This window comes from Gracilinanus agilis, chromosome 2 (genome assembly GCF_016433145.1).
Source record: "Gracilinanus agilis isolate LMUSP501 chromosome 2, AgileGrace, whole genome shotgun sequence".
Lineage (NCBI taxonomy): Eukaryota > Metazoa > Chordata > Mammalia > Didelphimorphia > Didelphidae > Gracilinanus > Gracilinanus agilis.
The window spans coordinates 323,474,461-323,493,546 of NC_058131.1; the positions used below are offsets into that span (position 1 = coordinate 323,474,461).

General features: G+C 35.5%; 1 protein-coding gene across 1 annotated transcript in view; it reads right to left on the bottom strand.

Moving 5' to 3' along the window:
* Positions 1 to 19,086, bottom strand: part of CNTRL (centriolin) — a 94,209-nt gene that overhangs the window by 63,680 nt on the left and 11,443 nt on the right. Inside the window, exons 5-11 of the mRNA XM_044664264.1 lie at positions 18,109 to 18,250; positions 13,737 to 13,923; positions 11,948 to 12,141; positions 9,849 to 9,905; positions 6,288 to 6,407; positions 5,540 to 5,765; positions 1,157 to 1,266 (exon numbers count right to left, since the gene is read on the bottom strand). Coding sequence (XP_044520199.1) covers positions 1,157 to 1,266; positions 5,540 to 5,765; positions 6,288 to 6,407; positions 9,849 to 9,905; positions 11,948 to 12,141; positions 13,737 to 13,923; positions 18,109 to 18,250 — 1,036 coding nt within the window. The remainder of the gene's footprint in view (positions 1 to 1,156; positions 1,267 to 5,539; positions 5,766 to 6,287; positions 6,408 to 9,848; positions 9,906 to 11,947; positions 12,142 to 13,736; positions 13,924 to 18,108; positions 18,251 to 19,086) is intronic.

The following is a 19,086-nucleotide window of genomic DNA, read 5'->3' on the forward strand; positions in this document are numbered from 1 at the left end:
TTTCCTTCCTTCCTTCCTTCCTTCCTTCCTTCCTTCCTTCCTTCCTTCCTTCCTTCCTTCCTTCCTTCCTTCCTTCCTTCCTTCCTTCCTTCCTTCCAAAACTCAGAACAGCTAGATGCTCTATTTACAGCAGGCTTATAATGCAAAAGAACATCATGCACTCACTGAATACATTTGGTGGTATTTTGCCTGAAATATACATCTACTTCAGCAATCTTCTGCTACTGGGAACTCATATTTTCTATAGCATTTTAAGGTTTAAAAAGAACTTCCAACACAGCAAGCCTGTGAAGTAGTATAAGTAATATTGTCCCTCATTTTATAGACAAGGAAATAGCTACTCAATGTTAGAGTCAAGTTTAAAACTCAGGGCTTCTAGTGTCACCATATCTAGCAATCTTTAATGCTAGACTTTAAAAAAGAAAAAAAAAGAGGTCTGAACAATGGTTGAAGCATTGGAAAGAATATTCTGAAAAAGAATAGAGAAAATTGCAGTCTTTTTTTTTGGTTAGCTTTCAAATCTATCAGTATTGAGATTTCTATGTTATGCATCTAATTTCCATTGCTCACAACAGAGATAAGATTAAAGGATAAGCAAGCTAAGAAACTGGGAGGGTATAACAAGGAATATATATTTTTAAATATTACTTGTTATAAAAACATTTCTCATATCAGAAAATTCCATTCTTCCAGTTCTGTAGATATTTAATTAGTGACAAACCAATTTCCATGTGTTAAGAGTGGACACTCAAAATAACCCACATGGATGGTAGTATCGTCTTCAAGATACACAAATACCTTATCTTATTTGGGTGATTTTTTTATCTTATGAAAAAAAAAATTCTGTTGCATTGTTTTATATTAGACACTATTTGAAAAATTATCATGGATCTTTAATAGGAACTCTCAAAATACTGTTTATGTTATTATGTTTTAGAAACATTACATATGAAATCATTCCCCCTATTCCAGTGCCCCAGATATTAAAGCCAATAATCATCCATACAAAAAAACTTCATCATCTAGAGAACTATACTTTGAGAAATATAGCTGAAAGCTATATTTATTTTTAAAGAATGCCATATATAAAATATTTATCTATGCTAATGTCTCTTCAGGCTAAGGCCTTTTTTTGCATTATTTGGTTCTTACATACTTTTTTCAGTTTTATGGCTTCTTCTAGTTGTTTAAATTCTTCTGTTGCTTTTAAAATGTTCTGCTCAACTGTTGCCATTTCATCATACAGCTCCTTCAATTGGGCTTGGGCTACAAAAGAGAAAAAATGTAGTAATTATACTATCAAACACTGTCCCTGTGCAACTTGACTCCCCACCTACCCCCAATGAACTCTCTTCTTCAGGTGGAAGATTTATCTAACTACAATATATGTTAGAAATAAAAGTAAATTTTTTTTATATTTTTCTAGGAACTCAGGATCACAGAACTGGAAGGGCACCTATAGAAAAGTATCAAGCTTGATTCCTTTGTTTTATAGTGAAACAAAGAGTCCCAGAGAAAGTTTCCTAAAAGCCCTACAACTACTTAATGGGAGAACCAGGTCTAAACTCTACTCAAAATACTCATATTTATATAGTACTTTATAATTTATAAAGACCTTTCCTGCAATGACCCTGTGATACAGATAGTACCAATGTCATCAGAGGATCTCTTTGTAGAAAAGGAAACTGAAGCAAAGAAAATTAAGTGACTTGCCTACTGATGCATAGCTAAGTAATTGTTAGAGCCAGGATATGAACTCAGTTCTCCTGATTTTTTTCTACTATATAATAACTTGACCTCTCTCTCTCAGCTTCAAGTTGGAGCCTGGGGTACAGTTATTCCTGTTAATAAGAAAAGGGAAAAATAGAAATTCCTTCAGGACTCCATAAATAGCAAGGCTCTAGATCCCAAGTCTTTCACCACTGATCACTAGGCAGCTTTGCCTTTAACTTTGAACACAGTACTTCCTGTTCCCAATGCGGGAGCAAGAATTAAATCTGTATCTTAGTTGGGGCCTAGTTTCCTTTGCTAACAGGAAGCATGTGATATACTTTGGATGGATGGTTAGGCAAACTCTCTCTTGCATCTATCCAGTGCTGGTTTACCTAGGATTAGAGAAAACTTCTTTCTTCTGCTTCAATTTTTTGTTTCCTCTTCCCATCCACCTAGACCAGTGATGGTGATTCTTTTAGGGATGGGAGTGCTGCGTGCCTCCCCGCCCCCCCCCCCCAGCCATGCTTGTTCTAGCTCTCCAGCCTGTGAGTCACCCACCTTACTCCCTGTGCATTCCCATTGGTCAGCTGGGCATATGAAAAAAAATGTCCTCAGTCGTGGTGGAGAGAGGTAGGGAGGGAGCAGCTCTCCCTAAGTCCCTCTGCCTTTCTAGTATTAAACTGGAAGGAAAAGGGAAAGGTGGTCACATGCCCACAGAGAGTACTCTGCATGCCATCTTTGGCACTTGTGCCATAGATTTGCCATCAGACCTAGACCCTACCTCTCCTATATTCTATCTTATTCTGCCTTCTCCTTTCATAGCCTTCTGGGATAACATTTAATTGCTAATGAACATCTCTTTATATTATTTTGAGATTTTATATATATCTCAAATTCATTCCAATCATGGAAATGTGGCTATTCTCAAAAGAAAATACATCCCTGGACACTCTTCTCCAGTACTAGAAGTATCCTGTTCCACGCCCTATGACCCTCAGGGTCAGAAACATTCTTTGCTTTTCACTACAATCTCTAAACCCTTGATGCTATGAATTTCCTTCTTTAAGCTTTATCTCTCCAGATACATCACACTACAGACCCTGATGGGAATTATCTGCTAGACCCAAGGTCATTTCCCCTCCTTTCTCAAGGAGTGAAGTAGCTAGCTCAGTCTTCCTTTCCATCTCAATCCTTTTCCTTATACTTGCTAACATACCTCAAACTTTTTGGTTCCCAGATTCATCCACCCTCTTAAGTCCCATGTCTTGCACCTTCACTCTATGTTAGCCACACACAGAGATGATTATGTCTTCAATTTCATCATTGCCCATAAGAGTTTCTATCTTCATGATCTAGAAAGATGAAATTCCTCTGACTATTAACTCATCTTTCCATCTCTGCTTAGGCTTCCTAAACCTCTTCCTAAACCTACTCTTTATCCTCACAATAAACTCCAATCACTCCACCCCTCTCCTAACAAAGAAAGGTAAATAAATCAATCAACTCTCCCCTTCATAATCAGCAAGGGCCTGGAGATGACAGGCCTCTCAACATCAGACCATCTGGTCCCCCTGATGAGACCAGGACAGAGCCTCAGTCACCCTGATCCTGTTAAGGGGAGGCGTACTGAGAAAGTCAAAGGAAACATCTTTCATGCCCCTTGTTATTGGGAAGGATATAAACCTACATCCTATGATTAGTATTACCCTGCACAAAAAACTGCAGTGGAGAGACTTCTTACCTCTAGAATAAAATACAAACCTCCTTTGGGTAGTGTCCCGCTTTATATAAATTTTGCATTTAATTTTCTGTGCACATTCTCCTTGAAGTCAGGAATTGTTTTTTGTATCTCAGCATGTGGTACAGTAACCATATGTGGCCAAGGCACAGAGGAGGCTTTTAATAAACGGTTGGTAAATTAAAGTGAAACAAATTCATTTCTAAGATGAATTATTTTACTATGTGTGTTAAAATCATGAATAATATATTTATTTGTACTAATGCAAAGTTAGTTCCCTTGAATTGGAAATATATCTTTAATTTAATTTAATTGATTCCATAAGCATTTATGTAGTATCTGCTGTATACATATCATGGCTCTAAGCACTAGAAAATATAGAAAGATAGGCAAGATACAGAGCAATCCTTGCAGAAAACATCTGGTATGAAAGAGACAATATATACACAAATATGAATAAAATAAAAGTATATATAACAGAGGTGAAGATAAATGAGGTTGAGGAGAGCAAGGCCATGATTAGGCTATTGCTTATTAGGATGGGAGTGATCATTACTTACTAGTATTGGGGAAAGACTATGGAAAACTTCCTGAAGAAGGGAAAATTTGAGTGAGGTCTGAAAGAATGTGTAGGATTTCAAAAGACCCTGATGACCAGGGAAGTATTCTAGGCATAAAGAAAAGCCAGACACATCAAACTCGTGGCCTACAATACTCCAGCATCAGATTAAAATGTAATTGGGAAATATTAATAAAATAAATAAAAATACAAAAAAAAAAACAGATGTTAACGTGGTTTTATAAATATACAGCCCACAGGGATATTTATGTATAGTTTAGTGGCCCCTATTTCTATTTGATTTTGACACCATTGGTGTGGGTGAAACCTAGAGCACTGATTTTGATTGATGGTCCCAAATTCTTACATAGAAGAACGCTGTTATAACATCAACTTTGGAAGATAAAGATATCCAAAAGAGAAGTCCACAACATAGCATTTTGTTCACTATTTTGATGATTTTATTTCTGGTAGCATAACCAACTCTGTGAAAAAGTAAAGTACTTTGTAGTATAGTCCTGCTGAGTATGTCTAAAGTATCAATATCTTGAAATCCACTATAATTTTATCACAACGCAAATGCATTTGTTATTTCCTTAATCTGCCTAGCACAAGCTACCTTTTTTTTTTTTTTCTGAGGCAAAGCCCTGATTATTCCAAGCACTGCTCGAAATCCTTCACCAGCAACAAATCTTGGCTCAAATCGGGCCTCAGACACTTCTTAGTTATGTTAGGGCAAGTCACTTAATTCCAACTGCCTAGCTCTTACCACTCTGATGCTTTGGAAATGATACCATCAATTCTAAGACAGAAGGAAAGGTTTTTTTTGTTTGTTTGTTTGTTTTTTAAGTAAAATCTTTTTATCTTGGTATCAAAGGCCCTCCAGTTTGGCCCCAACTGAACTTTCTAGTTTTCTCACAATATTTGATCCCTCTACCCTCACGTGTAATTAACTGCTATTCTTCAAATAGATCTCTTACTCTTTTAGCTCATAGCATTTGTTTATGCCATTCCATATGAATGAAACACTCTTCCTCGTTTCTAACTATTGAAATTCTGCTTATTCTTCAAGACCCAGCTCAAATTCAACCTCTTCTAAGAAAACTTTTTTGATTTCCAGCTACAGTAGTTTTTATCCTCCTCTGTTCCTTCATAGCACTCTCCCTATATGGTATACAGACTATATGAATGCTATATACTGGGATATAAAACATGTGATTTAGGCAAATGAACAGCTACACTGATGAAAACAAAAATCCAGAGAGGATGTGGAGTATTTTTTTATAAACATTTCATCTCCCCTATTAGATCATAAACTCATTGATGGCAAGAATAGCATTTTATTTATCTTTGTGTCACCCCTACTGCTTGCCACATTATTCTGCATGCTTCAATCACTTAATTCTTTGTACTTGTTTGTTGAATGAGTAAATGAAAGCAAAGAATCAATGTGGAGATGATTAAAGAATTAAACAAATTTAGATTAAGTTTTTATGTTTTTAAAGGGTTGGAGTTTAAAAATAGATTACCTGCTTTTATTTTGTTTTCTTTATCTTTTAGTTGTATATCCAATGTATCAGCAGGTTTCCTTGAGACTTGTTCATTTCCAAGTTCTTCTTTACAAAGTTCGAATTTTTGAATCTGTATTGGCTGGGCATTATCATTAATATAACTTTCAGTAGTATACATATTCCTTTTATATCTGGATTTACCAATATAAGGACTTTCACCTGGGGCATCATAAATTTCACTGTACTGAAAAAGTAAATTTATTATGTTATTATGCAATATGTGATTTCATAAAGAAATTGAAATCAGTTAAACATCATTTTATTACTGAGTTAAATAGAATCATAGCATTCTGTGAATTTACAAAATTTATAAACTGAATTTTAAAAATTTGTAAAAGTACTGGTAAAAACCAGTAGAATATCAAAACACTAAATATTGGAAATGGAAGAGATCTCAGAACATAAAACTTTAAAACACAGAACAGAATCTTAAAGATAAAAAGGGACTTCAGAACATAGATTATCAGAGTTGGAGAGGCCTTTTAAACATAGAATATTAGAGGTGTAAGGGTCTTTGGAGATCATCAAGTTCAACTTCTTTTTAAGGATTAGTTAATTTATCATTTTATAGGTAAGGGACCTGAGGCCTAAAGAAGCTTAATGACTTACTCAAAATTAGAATAGTGCTGACTAAAATTGCTTGTGTCCTGGTTTAACACCCATTTGACTGATTCAAGGAAACACAAAAGATAGTTAAATGACTTACCTCTGGTGAATAATAATTTAGTGGCTCAAATTTGGCATCAATTTTATAAAAAGCCAATTCTTGTTCTAGTTCATACTGTTTTTGGCAAGAATGAGTAAGTTCCATTGTCTTCTGTTTTAACTGTATCCCAGTTTGGGTATAAGGCAAAACACAGAATTGATAAATTAGCAACCAACTTTAATGGTGTGATGATTTTTAATAAAAGTCAGTAATGGGAGTAAAAAAAAAGAGTATACATACACATATGAATCCTAAAAGATCATGACAATTAACACTTAATTGTCAACAAATAAGAATATACCAAAACTCTATTTCATAAGAAATCACATATAAGATCTTGGGAATGGCAATGTATTTCATAGTTTTAAATTGGAATGTTGATTAATATGCAATACTGAGTTCTATAATCATAACATTTTACTTAACCAAACACTAAAAAACTCTATTTTCATTATTTCTTAATAAGTGGCCAAGCAGGTAATCATATGCGTTTTCTCCATTTTTCTCTGGTCATAAAAATACATGTAATAGATTAAGTAACTTTTGTCTTTTTTAATTCTCCTTAAAGGCAGTGATATGATAAGAAAAAGAGGAATTGATCTTACTATTTCTGTTGGATTATTTATAGCTAATGATAGCTTAGGCATTCAGCACTTAGAATTTGGTCTTGGCAAGACATGGATAATATTAGCTCATAATTTTATAGACTTTGGTAGTTTATAAAATAGTTTCTCCCAACAACCCTATTAAGTATTCAGCACAAGTCTCTGTTTTCCTGCTCTATAGATGACGAAATTGAACTCGGGAGAGAGACCATTATACATTGCCCAACATCAATGTTAACTGATAAAACCAACACTCAGGGCTCCCCATTCAAACTTTATGGTCTTTCCTCTACACTATGTTTCCTGATGTGAATTCACTAAACAGAAAGTAGTATCACACTGAATCATAATAGTTTTGGAGACATTTTAGCTATCTGAATAGATTCCAAAGATCTATTATGTGCTTTGGAGGCTCATTTCTGAAGGAAGTTGGCTATCAGAAAGAGAACAAACATGCTTGGGAGATCTAAAAGTGTTTTAAAAAATAATAATACATGCATATTCACAAATGAGCCCCAAAAATAGTAATATAAGAAGCAATAAATAAAATGGTATGATACACGAAATGACATATGTAATCTAGAATACAGTCATCTCCTGATTATCAATAGCAATAAGACTTTATGTGAATTACATCATTTGATCCTTATAACTCCTACTTCTCGAGAAGTATATCCAGAGAGGAAAAATGAATTGCCAAAAGTCAAATATCCTAGATAATATATCCACAGACAAATCAACACTTTTGAGAAGAAAACTGTGACCCTCTCCTCAACCAAACCCCTTTACCAAATGAACCAACCATGTAACTCCTGCACAAAAGAAGAGTCATGGAATCACAGAAGAGCTAATGCTCAGAATAAGCCTGAGTCTGGTGAGAAAAACCAAGGATGAGAAAAAGAGGCATTTTAAAGCTAAATTAGAGAAGACAGGAGAGTCAAAGGAGTGATGGAAAGATAACAAATGCTGGTGAAAAGCAGAAGAGCTAAACTTCTGTTTCTGTTACAGCCAAGAAGGATGACCTTAAGGCTGGAAAAGTTGAGGAAAAAAGTGCTAATAGAAAGTTAACACCAGAGATAAGTAGGGAGATAATTCAAGTCTTCAAGTCCAAATAAATGACATTTCAAGGTGTGGAAAAAACTGACAGATGTAAATCATTAGTGATCTTTAAAAAGTCATGAAGAACGAGAGAGGTGCACAGAACTTGAGAAAGGCAAATGTTATTGCAATGGGGTCTGTAAACCATAAATCAGTGAGTTTAAATTTAAGTACTGGTGAAATTCTAGCATATAGAATCTAAGGATTACCTTCAATTCACTCTGTATATCTCACAGGTCCCTAGCCATCTGCATGTTGTCTCACTCATTAGAATGTGATCTTCTTAAGGGCAGAGACTGCTTTTTGCCTTTATTTGTATTTAAGCACTGAGCACACTGCCTAGTACATAGTAAGTATCTAGTGGTTTCCCTACCTTCATTTAAGTCCCAACTAAAATCTTCTACAGGAAGCCTTTCCCAACCTGCCTCCCCACCCACCTTTTTTAAACCTTTACCTTCCATCTTAGAATCAATACTTTGTATTGGTTCTGAGGCAGAAGAGTGGTAACAGCTAGGCAATGGGGGTTAAGTGATTTGCCCAGGGTCAAACAGCTAGGAAATGTCTGAGGCCAGATTTGAACCTAGGACCTCCTGTCTCTGGGCCTGGCTCTCAATCCACTGAGCCTCTTGGCTGCCCCCTCCCAACCCCTTTTAACTTAAATGTCTTCTTTTATTTATTTCCTATTTATCCTGTATAAATGTATAATAACCTGTATATCCTGTTTTTATATATTTATTTTATTTGTTGTTTCCCCATTAAATTGTGAGCTCCTTGAGGGCAGGGACTGTCTTTGATTTCTTTTTATATCCTTAGCAATTACACAATGCCTGGCACACAGCATGTGTTTTATAAAAGTTTATTGATTGATTGAAGTGCTTAATAAATGCTTGTTGACTCAAAGAGATAGTTAGTGAACACCAAGAAAAAGAAGCATTGATTCTAAAAACAAGAATGGATTCATCAACAATAACAAAGTTTTAAACTACCTTCATTTCTTTTTGGACACAGCTACTAGATGGGAGATCAGAGTAATGCTATATATATTTTATTTTGACAAGAATTTTACAAAATATTCTTGTGGAAAAGATGGAAATATGTGAGCCAGGCAATAGTAGTTAGTTGGTTTAGGAATACTGAAAGGTCAAAGCCAAACAAAGTCAATAATGATTCAATGTCAAGTTGGAAGGAGATTTCTAGTGGTGTGCCCCTTATCTTTGCTATTTAACATGTGCTTATCACATTTATAGATTACCTCTTTTTTTTGAAGACTATGAAGGGCAAATGCTCTTTTTATTCAGAGAGAAGTGACATGCTAAGTTCAAAAAGTTAATAAGCATTATAACAATTCTTTTGACTCTCAGATTTTCACTCTACTGTACTGATAGGTAGAAAGAGAGAAAACTATATAGCTTAAAATTAGGTGAAATGAAATATCAGCTCCTAGAATAATCATGAGTTGACTGTATTTAACATGTTGAAATAGCACAGATTTATTGTAATACATCTCCCTCTTTAGCCTAATATCAAAGGAGTTAGAGGTAATGGGAAGCTTAGAGATCATTAAATCCAACCTTCTCATTTTACAGATGAGACTGTAGAGATAAGCTAAGTGACTTACCTAATATCATACAGTGAATAAACAGGAGAGTAAGGATTTGAACTCAGGTTCTCTGGCTACCAGTACAAAACTCTTTCTACTATGCCATGTTACATCAAAGCACACATTCATATCAAAACATACAAACCAGTCTACTAAAAGCAGGCAAGCATTAGAACTTAATATGTAAGCAAGTGATTTAACAACAGTTATCATGCAAACAAATTCCATGTGGTAAGCATTTCAGCTGAGAGAAACTACCTTTAATGAGGAAGACAGAATCAGTAGAAATTGATCTGCTACAAACCAAGATAATAGCTAAAGGAACAAAGAAGTAAACAAAGTTATGCCATAAAAGTTCATTAGTTGCAAGGGTTCTTAGAGATCACTAAGTACAACTGCCTCATTTTTCAGTTGAGAAAACTGAGCTCCAGAAATGCAAGTGACTTGCCTAAGGTGACAGAGAAAGCTCTGAGAAAGCTGCAATAAGAATCCATTAAGTCTAGACTCTTAACATTAGCACTCTGTTACCAGATGCCATTACCCTAATTATTTCCAAACAAAATCATGTGAAGGAACCAGACAGACAATGTGACTATCTCACAAATAAACTGAAAAGATACTGGATTTCTCCATTCTGCTCTGCTCCCTTTCCCAAAGTCAGTTCTTTCCTGTGGCTTGGTCCACCCCCTAAAAAAGACTGTTTCTCAAGTGGATTCATGCAGCAACCAAAGCAGAAGAGGCCAAAAGGAAGTGGTTACGTGCTTGTTTTTCAAATGTCTCCCCTATTCAGATGGGGGTTGATTGCAAAGGAAGAGTGATAATCATTATGATTATACATTTATATAATGCTTACTATGTGCTAGGCCCTGTGTTAAGCACTTTACAATTATCTCATTTAATTCTTGCCAACCACTCTGGGAGACAGGAGCAATTATTATTCTGCTTTATAAAAGAGGAAACTGACACAGAGGTTCAGTGACTTGTCCAGGATGTGTAATTAGAATTATCCCAGGACTCTGTTTCCCAGGATCCCACTTTCGTCCTCACCTTACATCCTTTGTTTTGGAGATAAAGTTTCTGTAACCCCACCCCTCTGGCTCTTCTCCTCGATACTGAGGTCGGGAAAACTTCTCTTCACTCAGGCTTTACTTTTGTCTTTTTATTTCCTCTACTTCAAGTGATTATTAATAAATCTTAGAAAATATAATACTTGGGAGTTATTGGATATTAATTTTAATCTTACAAGGGTCACACAGCTAATTAGTATCTAAGGCCATATTTGAACTCCAATATTCCTGACTCTAGGCCCAGTGCTCTTATCCACTCTAGCTGTTCTAGTCACCAGAGGAGGTCCAGGTATTAACAGAAAAGTGAATTCTATCCACCAAGCTTGAACTGATAAAACATAAAGAGTTAATGGTATATGATGCTTACACCATTCTTTAAAATCTAGCTCAAATGTCGACTCCTGCAAGAAGTCTGCTGTTCCTCAAGTTAGAAGTGATCTTTGCTGCTTCTGTACTTGTTTCTTCTCTTACATCACCTCTTCTGTCTTATGGCCATTGTACGGTTGCTGCATGTTTGTAGTTTACTGTCCTCCAGCTGGATTATAAGCTTACAACAGTAGGATGTCTTTCATTGTCTGTGTCTCACATCTATAAGGCTACTCAGCATAGGGAGGATAGACACTTCATAAATGTCTGGTTTATAAATTAATGTGCTATCTTTTGCTATAGCTTCATCTGTGGTAGGTAATAAAGTTCTAAGGTTGATGAAATTTTTTTTAAACCCTTATCTCCCATCATGGAATCGATACTGTGTATTGGTTCTAAGGCAGACGAGCGGTAAAGACTGGGCAATGGGAGTTAAGTGATTTGTCTAGAGTCACATGGCTAGAAGTGTCTGAGGCCAGATTTGAACCAAGGTCCTCCCGTCTTTAGACCTGCCTCTCAATCCTCTGAGCCACCCAGCTGCCCTTAGTCCATGGCATTTTGACAAATGATACAAAAGCTAAACATTCTTACTGAGCAGAATGCTACACAAAGTAAGGAGCCTAAGACTGATATACCCCTGAAAAATGGCCAACAGGTCACAGTCTATATAACAACGGTCGGCAACCTTTTTGGCTGTGAGAGCCATAAACGCCTGTGGAAGGAGGAGGATGGAGGCAGAAGGTGCTGGAATATGGGGCGAGGGCTGAAGGGCACCCTGGGGCACATCCTGGGACTCTGGCCCGGACTGGCCGGTTGGAAGGTGGAGCCAGCGTTGCCGACCCCTGCTATATAACATATAACATGAAGTCTAAGACCCAGAAGGAGAGCACACTGGCTGTGATGAAAGAGTCAGAAGCTACATACCAATTCACTCTTGGTGCTGAGGTCACTCTGAAGTTCTTTATAGCTTTGTTTGTGCCGGACAGCCTCCTCTTTCAGAGATTGGTTTATTTCATTCTGAGTTTTCATTTCTTCCAAGAATTGGGCCTGTCGGTGCTTTAGCTCTTCTGCTTCTTTTGTCTTATTTTCTAAGTCTCTTTCTAGTCGTTCTATCTCCTCTGTCAATAAAAATAAAACTGTCACTCTCATTTTTCCCTATCTTAATCTGCATTTCTCTAATCAAGAGGGATTTAGAACATTTTTTCATATGATTATTGATAGCTTTGATTTCTTCATCTGAAAACTGCTTATACTTATCCTTAGGCCATCTGTCAACTGGGGAATGACTAGCATTCTTACAAATCTTACTTAATTCTTTATATATTTGAGAATGAGACCTTTATCAGAGAAATGTTATAAAAAATTTTTCTCAGTTTATTGTTTCCCTTCTAATCTTGGTTGCACTGGTTTTGTTTATATAAAATTTTTTAATATAATATAGTCAAAATTATTCATTTTACATCTTGTAATGTTTTCTAACTCTTGTTTAGTCATAGATTCTTTCCTTCTCCATAAATCTGACAAGTAAATTATTTTATGTTCCCCTCATTTACTTATGGTATCACCCTTTATGTCTAAATCATATACTCATTTTGACCTTATCTTGGTATAAGGTGTGAGATATTGATCTATACCTAATTTTTGCCATACTGTTTCCCAATTTTCCCAGCAGTTTTTGTCAAATAGTGAGTTCTTATCCCAAAAGCAGGGATCTTTAGGCTTATCAAACACTAGATTGCTGAGGTCATTTACCATAATTCTATTCCATTGATCCACCATTCTATTTCTTAGCCAGTATCAGATTGTTTTTGATGATTACTACTTTATAATACAGTTTAAGATCTGGTACCATCCTTCATATTTTTTTATTAGTTCCCTTGATATTCTTGAATTTTTTTGTTCTTTCAGATGAATTTTGTTATTATTTTTTTCTAATTCTATAAAAAAGTTTCTTGGTAGTTTAATAGGTATGGCACTGAATAAGTAAATTAATTTAGGCAGAATCGTCATTTTTATTATATTAGCTTGGCCTATTCATGAGCAGTTAATGCTGTATAATGTTTGAAATAAAGAATAACTTTAAAGTGCAATAGTAATAAAAAATCTCATTAATTTTTTCAGCTTTACGGTTACAAAGCACTTTATTCATATTTGTAACTTCATTTAATCCTAATAAAGTTCCTGTAAAGTGAGTAGTAAAAGGATTTTAACCCCATGAAGGGCTGCTAATGAGAAAGTGGATTCAGAATGGTAAAGTGATTTAATTGCCCAAAGTCATATATAGCTGAGAGTAAATGGCAGTCAAGCATTGAACTCAGATGTTTTGACTGCAAAGCTAATGCTATTTTTCTTTTCACACACCAAAGTAGCCAATAAAAATGCTGCTACTTTTTATGCAAATTACTTACTATTAGGGAATTAATAATAAAATCTGTTTTTTGAAAAGTGCTTCCTGAATTTTTTCAGAAGCTTAGACTTAAATTCTTCTTTTTTGAAAACTCTTACCTTCCGTCTTGGAGTCAATACTGTGTATTGGCTCCAAGGCAGAAGAGTGGTAAGGGTAGGCAATGGGGGGGCAAGTGACTTGCCCAGGGTCACAAAGTGGGAAGTGTCTGAGGCCAGATTTAAACCTGGGACCTCCCCTCTCTAGGCCTGGCTTTCAATCCACTGAGCTACCCAGGTGCCCCCTTAGACTTAAATTTTGTTACCGTACCTAAATCAAATCTATCCAAAGATTTCTGCCTGTCCCGACTTGTCACTGGCTGATCTTCCAAACATTCCAGGGATCTGAGGTGAAAAATGGTATACAGGTGGTAATGAGGAAGCTCTACTACTGGATTGCCATCAAGAACCAGAGAAGTTAAATCATTGAGTGACTTCAACTTGCTTACTTCCTGGAGCTGAAAAGAGACACATAAATATTAGTTATCATGGCAGTTCTATGAAAACCTTGGTTAAAATGTGACAAAGAAGCAAAAAATAAAAGGAAATTCTTCACACAGCAGAGACTTAACATTTACATGTAAGAAACTGAAGCCAAGAGAAACGAAGTAACTTTCCAAGACCAAAAAATCTATTGGTCACAGGGATAGCACTCAAAATACAGGCTTCTGATTCTCTGACCAACACTCTTCTCAATTCTAGTTTGGGCCTTGGTTCCCATTTTTGTAAGACAAGGAGATTGAACTAGATGACATCAAAAGTCTCTTTCAATTTTAACATTTCAAATCCTCTCAACTCTAAATTTTGATCTATTATTAAAGGGAAGATTAGAGAATATTCAGAAAGGGAAGTTGTGATCTTGATGAAGTCCTTTGACTGAATAGATTATGACAGCCTAATCTCAATTCTTTTCTTTTTAAAAAAAAATAGCTATTAAGTTAGAAAAAGGAAAAGAATGTGATAGACATGATAAACTTAGATTTTAGCAAAGCATTTGACAAACAATGTCCTCATGCTGTCCTTTTGAATAAGACAGAAGAATGTGTGCTATGAGATAGTATAGTTAAGTGGATTTTTAACATGGTTTCATGGCTAGACCCAAATGAACCCAAATTTCACTGAAGAATAGGTACTAACTTGAAGGGTGATAAAATCTTTAGTGGAATATACCAGGACATGTTCCAGTAAAGGTTCACCTCTTATTGAGGTGTTATTGAAGGTATTCCTCTTTTATGAGAGATTAGCACTAGGCCTGCAATCAAGAAGTCCTGAGTTCAAATCCAACTTCAGACACTTACTAGCTATATAACCCTGGGCAAGTCACTTAGCCACTGTTTCAGTTTTCTCTACTGTAACACAGGGATCATAATAACACTTACCTTTTGGGGCAGTTGTGAGGATCAAATGAAAAAATACCTGCAAAGTATATGGTGCCTGGCACATAGTAAGCAATACAGAAATGTTAGCTACAAATTCCTTCTACTTTTGTAAATGTATTATTGTCATATTCTATATTCTAACATTCTATGTTCTACAGTCCCCTAGGACCTTAACATTCTATGTTTTAAGTATTCTTGGACACTTGAATACCTGAACATTTTATGATTCAGTATAGGATTGGCTTCAGGATATTGGAAAAGAATGGTCTAGGAATCAGGAGACTAGATTAATGCTAGCTCTCACACAAACTAGCTATGTCTGGGGTATATTACTTGAGTTCTCTGTAGCTGCTTTCTAACTTGCAGAATAGAAATAATGATCCCTGCCTTATATCTCTGTCATAGGTGACATGAGAAACATACAAGATAATTGATATGTCAATATCCTAAAAAAGCATGTGCCATACAAATATAACATCTATTAAAAATAAATAATAGAGTGATAGAATTTGCCAAGAAATAGAACATTTATTATAACTTAAAAAAAACAAAACAACCCTTATATTCTGTCTTAGAATTAATACAAAGTCAGTTCTAAGACAGAAGAGCAATAAGGGCCAGGCAACTGAGGTTAAGTGACTTGCCCAAGATCACATAGCTAGGAAATGTCTGAGGCCAAATTTGAATTTAGATCCTGCTGACTCTAAAACTGGTACTCTATCCATTGTGCTACCTAGTTACCCCTCTTATAATCTTTTTCTAAAAGTTTTGTAACTTCTGAATAAAAATGAAAATGTTACCTAACCAATATAAAATTTCATAGAGCTAGTAAAAAATGACAACATTTATATGGAGAAACAAAAGGTCAAGAATCTCAAAAGTACTAATGAAGGGGACAGCTAGGTGGCTCCGTGGATTGAGAGCCAGGTCTAGGTTCAAATCCAACCTCAGACACTTCCTTGCTATGTGATCTTGGGCAAGTCACATAACCCCCATCGCCAAGCCCTAACACTCTTCTGGCTTGGAACCAATACACAGTACTGATTCTAAGATGGAAGATAAATGTTTTAAAAAAAAAGTAATAATGAAAAAAGTGGAAAGGAGTCTATTCCATTGCAGATTGCAAATTGTACTACAAAACATAATAAAAATGATTGGTACTGGTTAAAAAGGAGAAGTTAATCAGTGGAACAGATTAAGATACAACATTCAGAAGCAAACAACACAGTCATATAATAATGTTTAATAAAATCAAAAATCCTGGTTGTTGGGAGAAAGACTCGCTATTTGACAAAAATTGCTCTAAAACTCAAAAGCAGTCTGGCAGAAATTAAGTTCAGACTAAGATCTCATACCATAATAGCAAGATAAGCTCAAAATGGATACATGACATAGACACAAAAAGTCACATTATAAACAAATTAAAGGATCAAAGAAGAAATTACTTTCCAGATCTATGGATTTGTAGAAGGGTTCATTACTAAACAATTATTAGAATCACAGGAGATAGATGTATTTTTTCATATTCTACTTGCATTGATTTTTAAAATCAGATTTGTTTTATTGATACCACCTGTTTTTACATCACCACCATTCCTGATCTATTTCTTTTGCCTCAACCTCTTCTTTTTTTTTTAACATTTAATTCTCCCTAATTACATGTAAAAATTTTCCAACATTTTTAAAAGAATAATGAGTCACAAGTTCTTTCCCTCCCTCCTTCCTTCACCATCCCCACACTAATCACCATCCCTTGAGATGGTAAGCAAACTCATATAGATTTTACATGAGCAATAATGTAAAATATTTTTCCATATTAATCCTTTTGTGGAAGGAAAGTAAATAAAATAAAAAAGTGAAAAAAGTTTGCTTTGGTCTGGATTCAGTCAATCAATTCTTTTTTTCTAGAAGCAAATGGCATTTTAAATCATAGGTTCTTTGGGATAGTTTTGGATCATTGTATTGCTGAAAATAGTGAAGTAAAATGGATATTTTTGATTCTATAAAATGTAGGTTTTACACAAATAAATCTAACATTGTAAAAATTCAAGGGGAAACAACTAAAAAAACCTCTTTGCTATAAATTTTTCTGATAAAAGTTTCATTTACAAGATACAAAAGGAACTGATTTGAATTTATAGGACTAAGAGCTGTTCCTCTTTAGAGTAATGATCAGAGGATACGAACAGGTAGTTCTCTAAGGAAGACATCCAAACTCTCCACAATTACTTTAAAATGCTTTCAATAAATAATGCTAAAGAAATGTGGGTTAAAATAACTCTGAAATTCTATCTCACACCTATCAGACTGGCAAAGATTAAAAAAAGAGGGAAATGATAAATGTTTGTAGGAGAACAGGTATACAAGTGCACTGCTGGTAAAGATGTCAGTTGGTCTCTAGGCATTCTGAAAAACAATTTGGACCTGCAAGAGAGTGATCTAATTGTGAATATGTTTTCACCTATCTGTAGCACTACTAGGGCCATAGCTTCTGATATAGTACTGGTATACTGAACAGCATTCAATTCCAGTTAAGACCTGCTGCTAAACCACTTCTACAAGTTCCTTACACAGCACAGTTATTCCATTTTCCTGATTCTGAGTAGGACTAACTGGTTAATCTTCAGAGACCTCCTTTTGCCACTCATCCATGCTTCCTGACCCTATCAAACTAGTGGTGATGTGCCAGTTACCATAGAAGAGCCTCTGTTTGAAAACCCCCATGCAAATCCAGGCCCCCAGCAGTTCTTTGTTTTTGACTACTGCTTGAACTGCTTATCCAGGCCACTACTTTACATGATGCTCCATGGGATGGTGGGAGCAAGGGAAGGCAGAGGTAACATTATTTATTTATTTTTAAGACAGAAGATCAGTAAGAACTAGGTGAGGTTAAGTGACTTGCCCAGGGTCACACAGCTAGGAAGTGTCTGAGGCCAGATCTAAATCCAGGTTTTTCTGACTTCAGGCCTGGCTACCTAGCTGCCCTGATGTAACTCTATTTCTGACTGAAATGCCATTCACTGGTCCATACCCTTCTATGCTGTGCTTAGCTCTCTCAATAAATCATTCTGACCCATTCTGGTATTGCTGAATGCCTTTTATCTGAATGTAGCCCTAAATTTGCCTGACAGGAAAAACAATGTCTAAAATTGCAGTAACAAAATGTTTACATTTTAATGTTTAAGACCATGCATTTTTTGGCAAAAACAAAGGAACCAACCAACAAACAAAAGTGGCTGCTTCAAGTCAATTCAAATTACTTACCGAAGATATTTTGTTGTCTTTCAGACTGAGGACCCTCAAAGATCTTAGCTTCTTCCCTAACCATAATGGAATATGATCAATTTCATTTCCTGCAAGATTTAGCTTTTGAAGATGCTGCATATGTTCTAGGCCTTCAATTTTACTGGAAACGAAGGTTAAATTAGATTTAGTAAGAATAAGTGGTACTATCAGGCAACTATATTACATTTTTATATGAGCAAAATTCCTTGCATTGGATGATTTTAAATAGAATCAAGAATCATGGAATTCTAGGGGGCAGCTGGGTGGGTTGCTCAAAGAATCATGTAATGCTGAAACTGAATGAACCTTAGAGATAATCTAATCTAACTCTCTCATTTTACAGATGAGAAAACTGAGGCACAGAGAGATTAAATGACTTGCCCAGAGTCCCAAACCTACTTAGTGCTAGAACTAGGTCCTGAACCCAGGTTTCTTGTCATCCCATTTCAAAAATGATGAACTGTGAAATAAAGAATATGCAACATACTGACTGGAATGAAGCCACCTGACACTTACCTATCTCATTCTGCTTATCTATTTATAAATCATCATTCTATTTATCCTATTTAAGAAGATCACTGATATATCTAGCTCACATTCCAAAAGAGCAGACAACATGTAAATAACAAGTTGGAGTGACTCCAAAGAAAGACAATCAAGTTAAGAAAAGGCTTAAAAACCACTCAAAAAATGAATGATTGAAGGCACTGAGAAGGTTTCACTTGGTATCGGAGGAGAGGAAAAGGAAAGGGAGGGCATAAGTATTTATTAAGCATTTACTATGTGCCAGGCACTGCTTTAAGCACTTTACAAAGATTAATTATCTCACTTAGAAGGTAGAAAAATTGGAAAGTGTTGGATTTGAAGTTACAAGACTGAGTTCAATTATTCCTGTCTCTTCTGTTTACCTTCAGTGTGACTTTACCCCTGTAGGCATCACATCTTATCTTGTAAAAT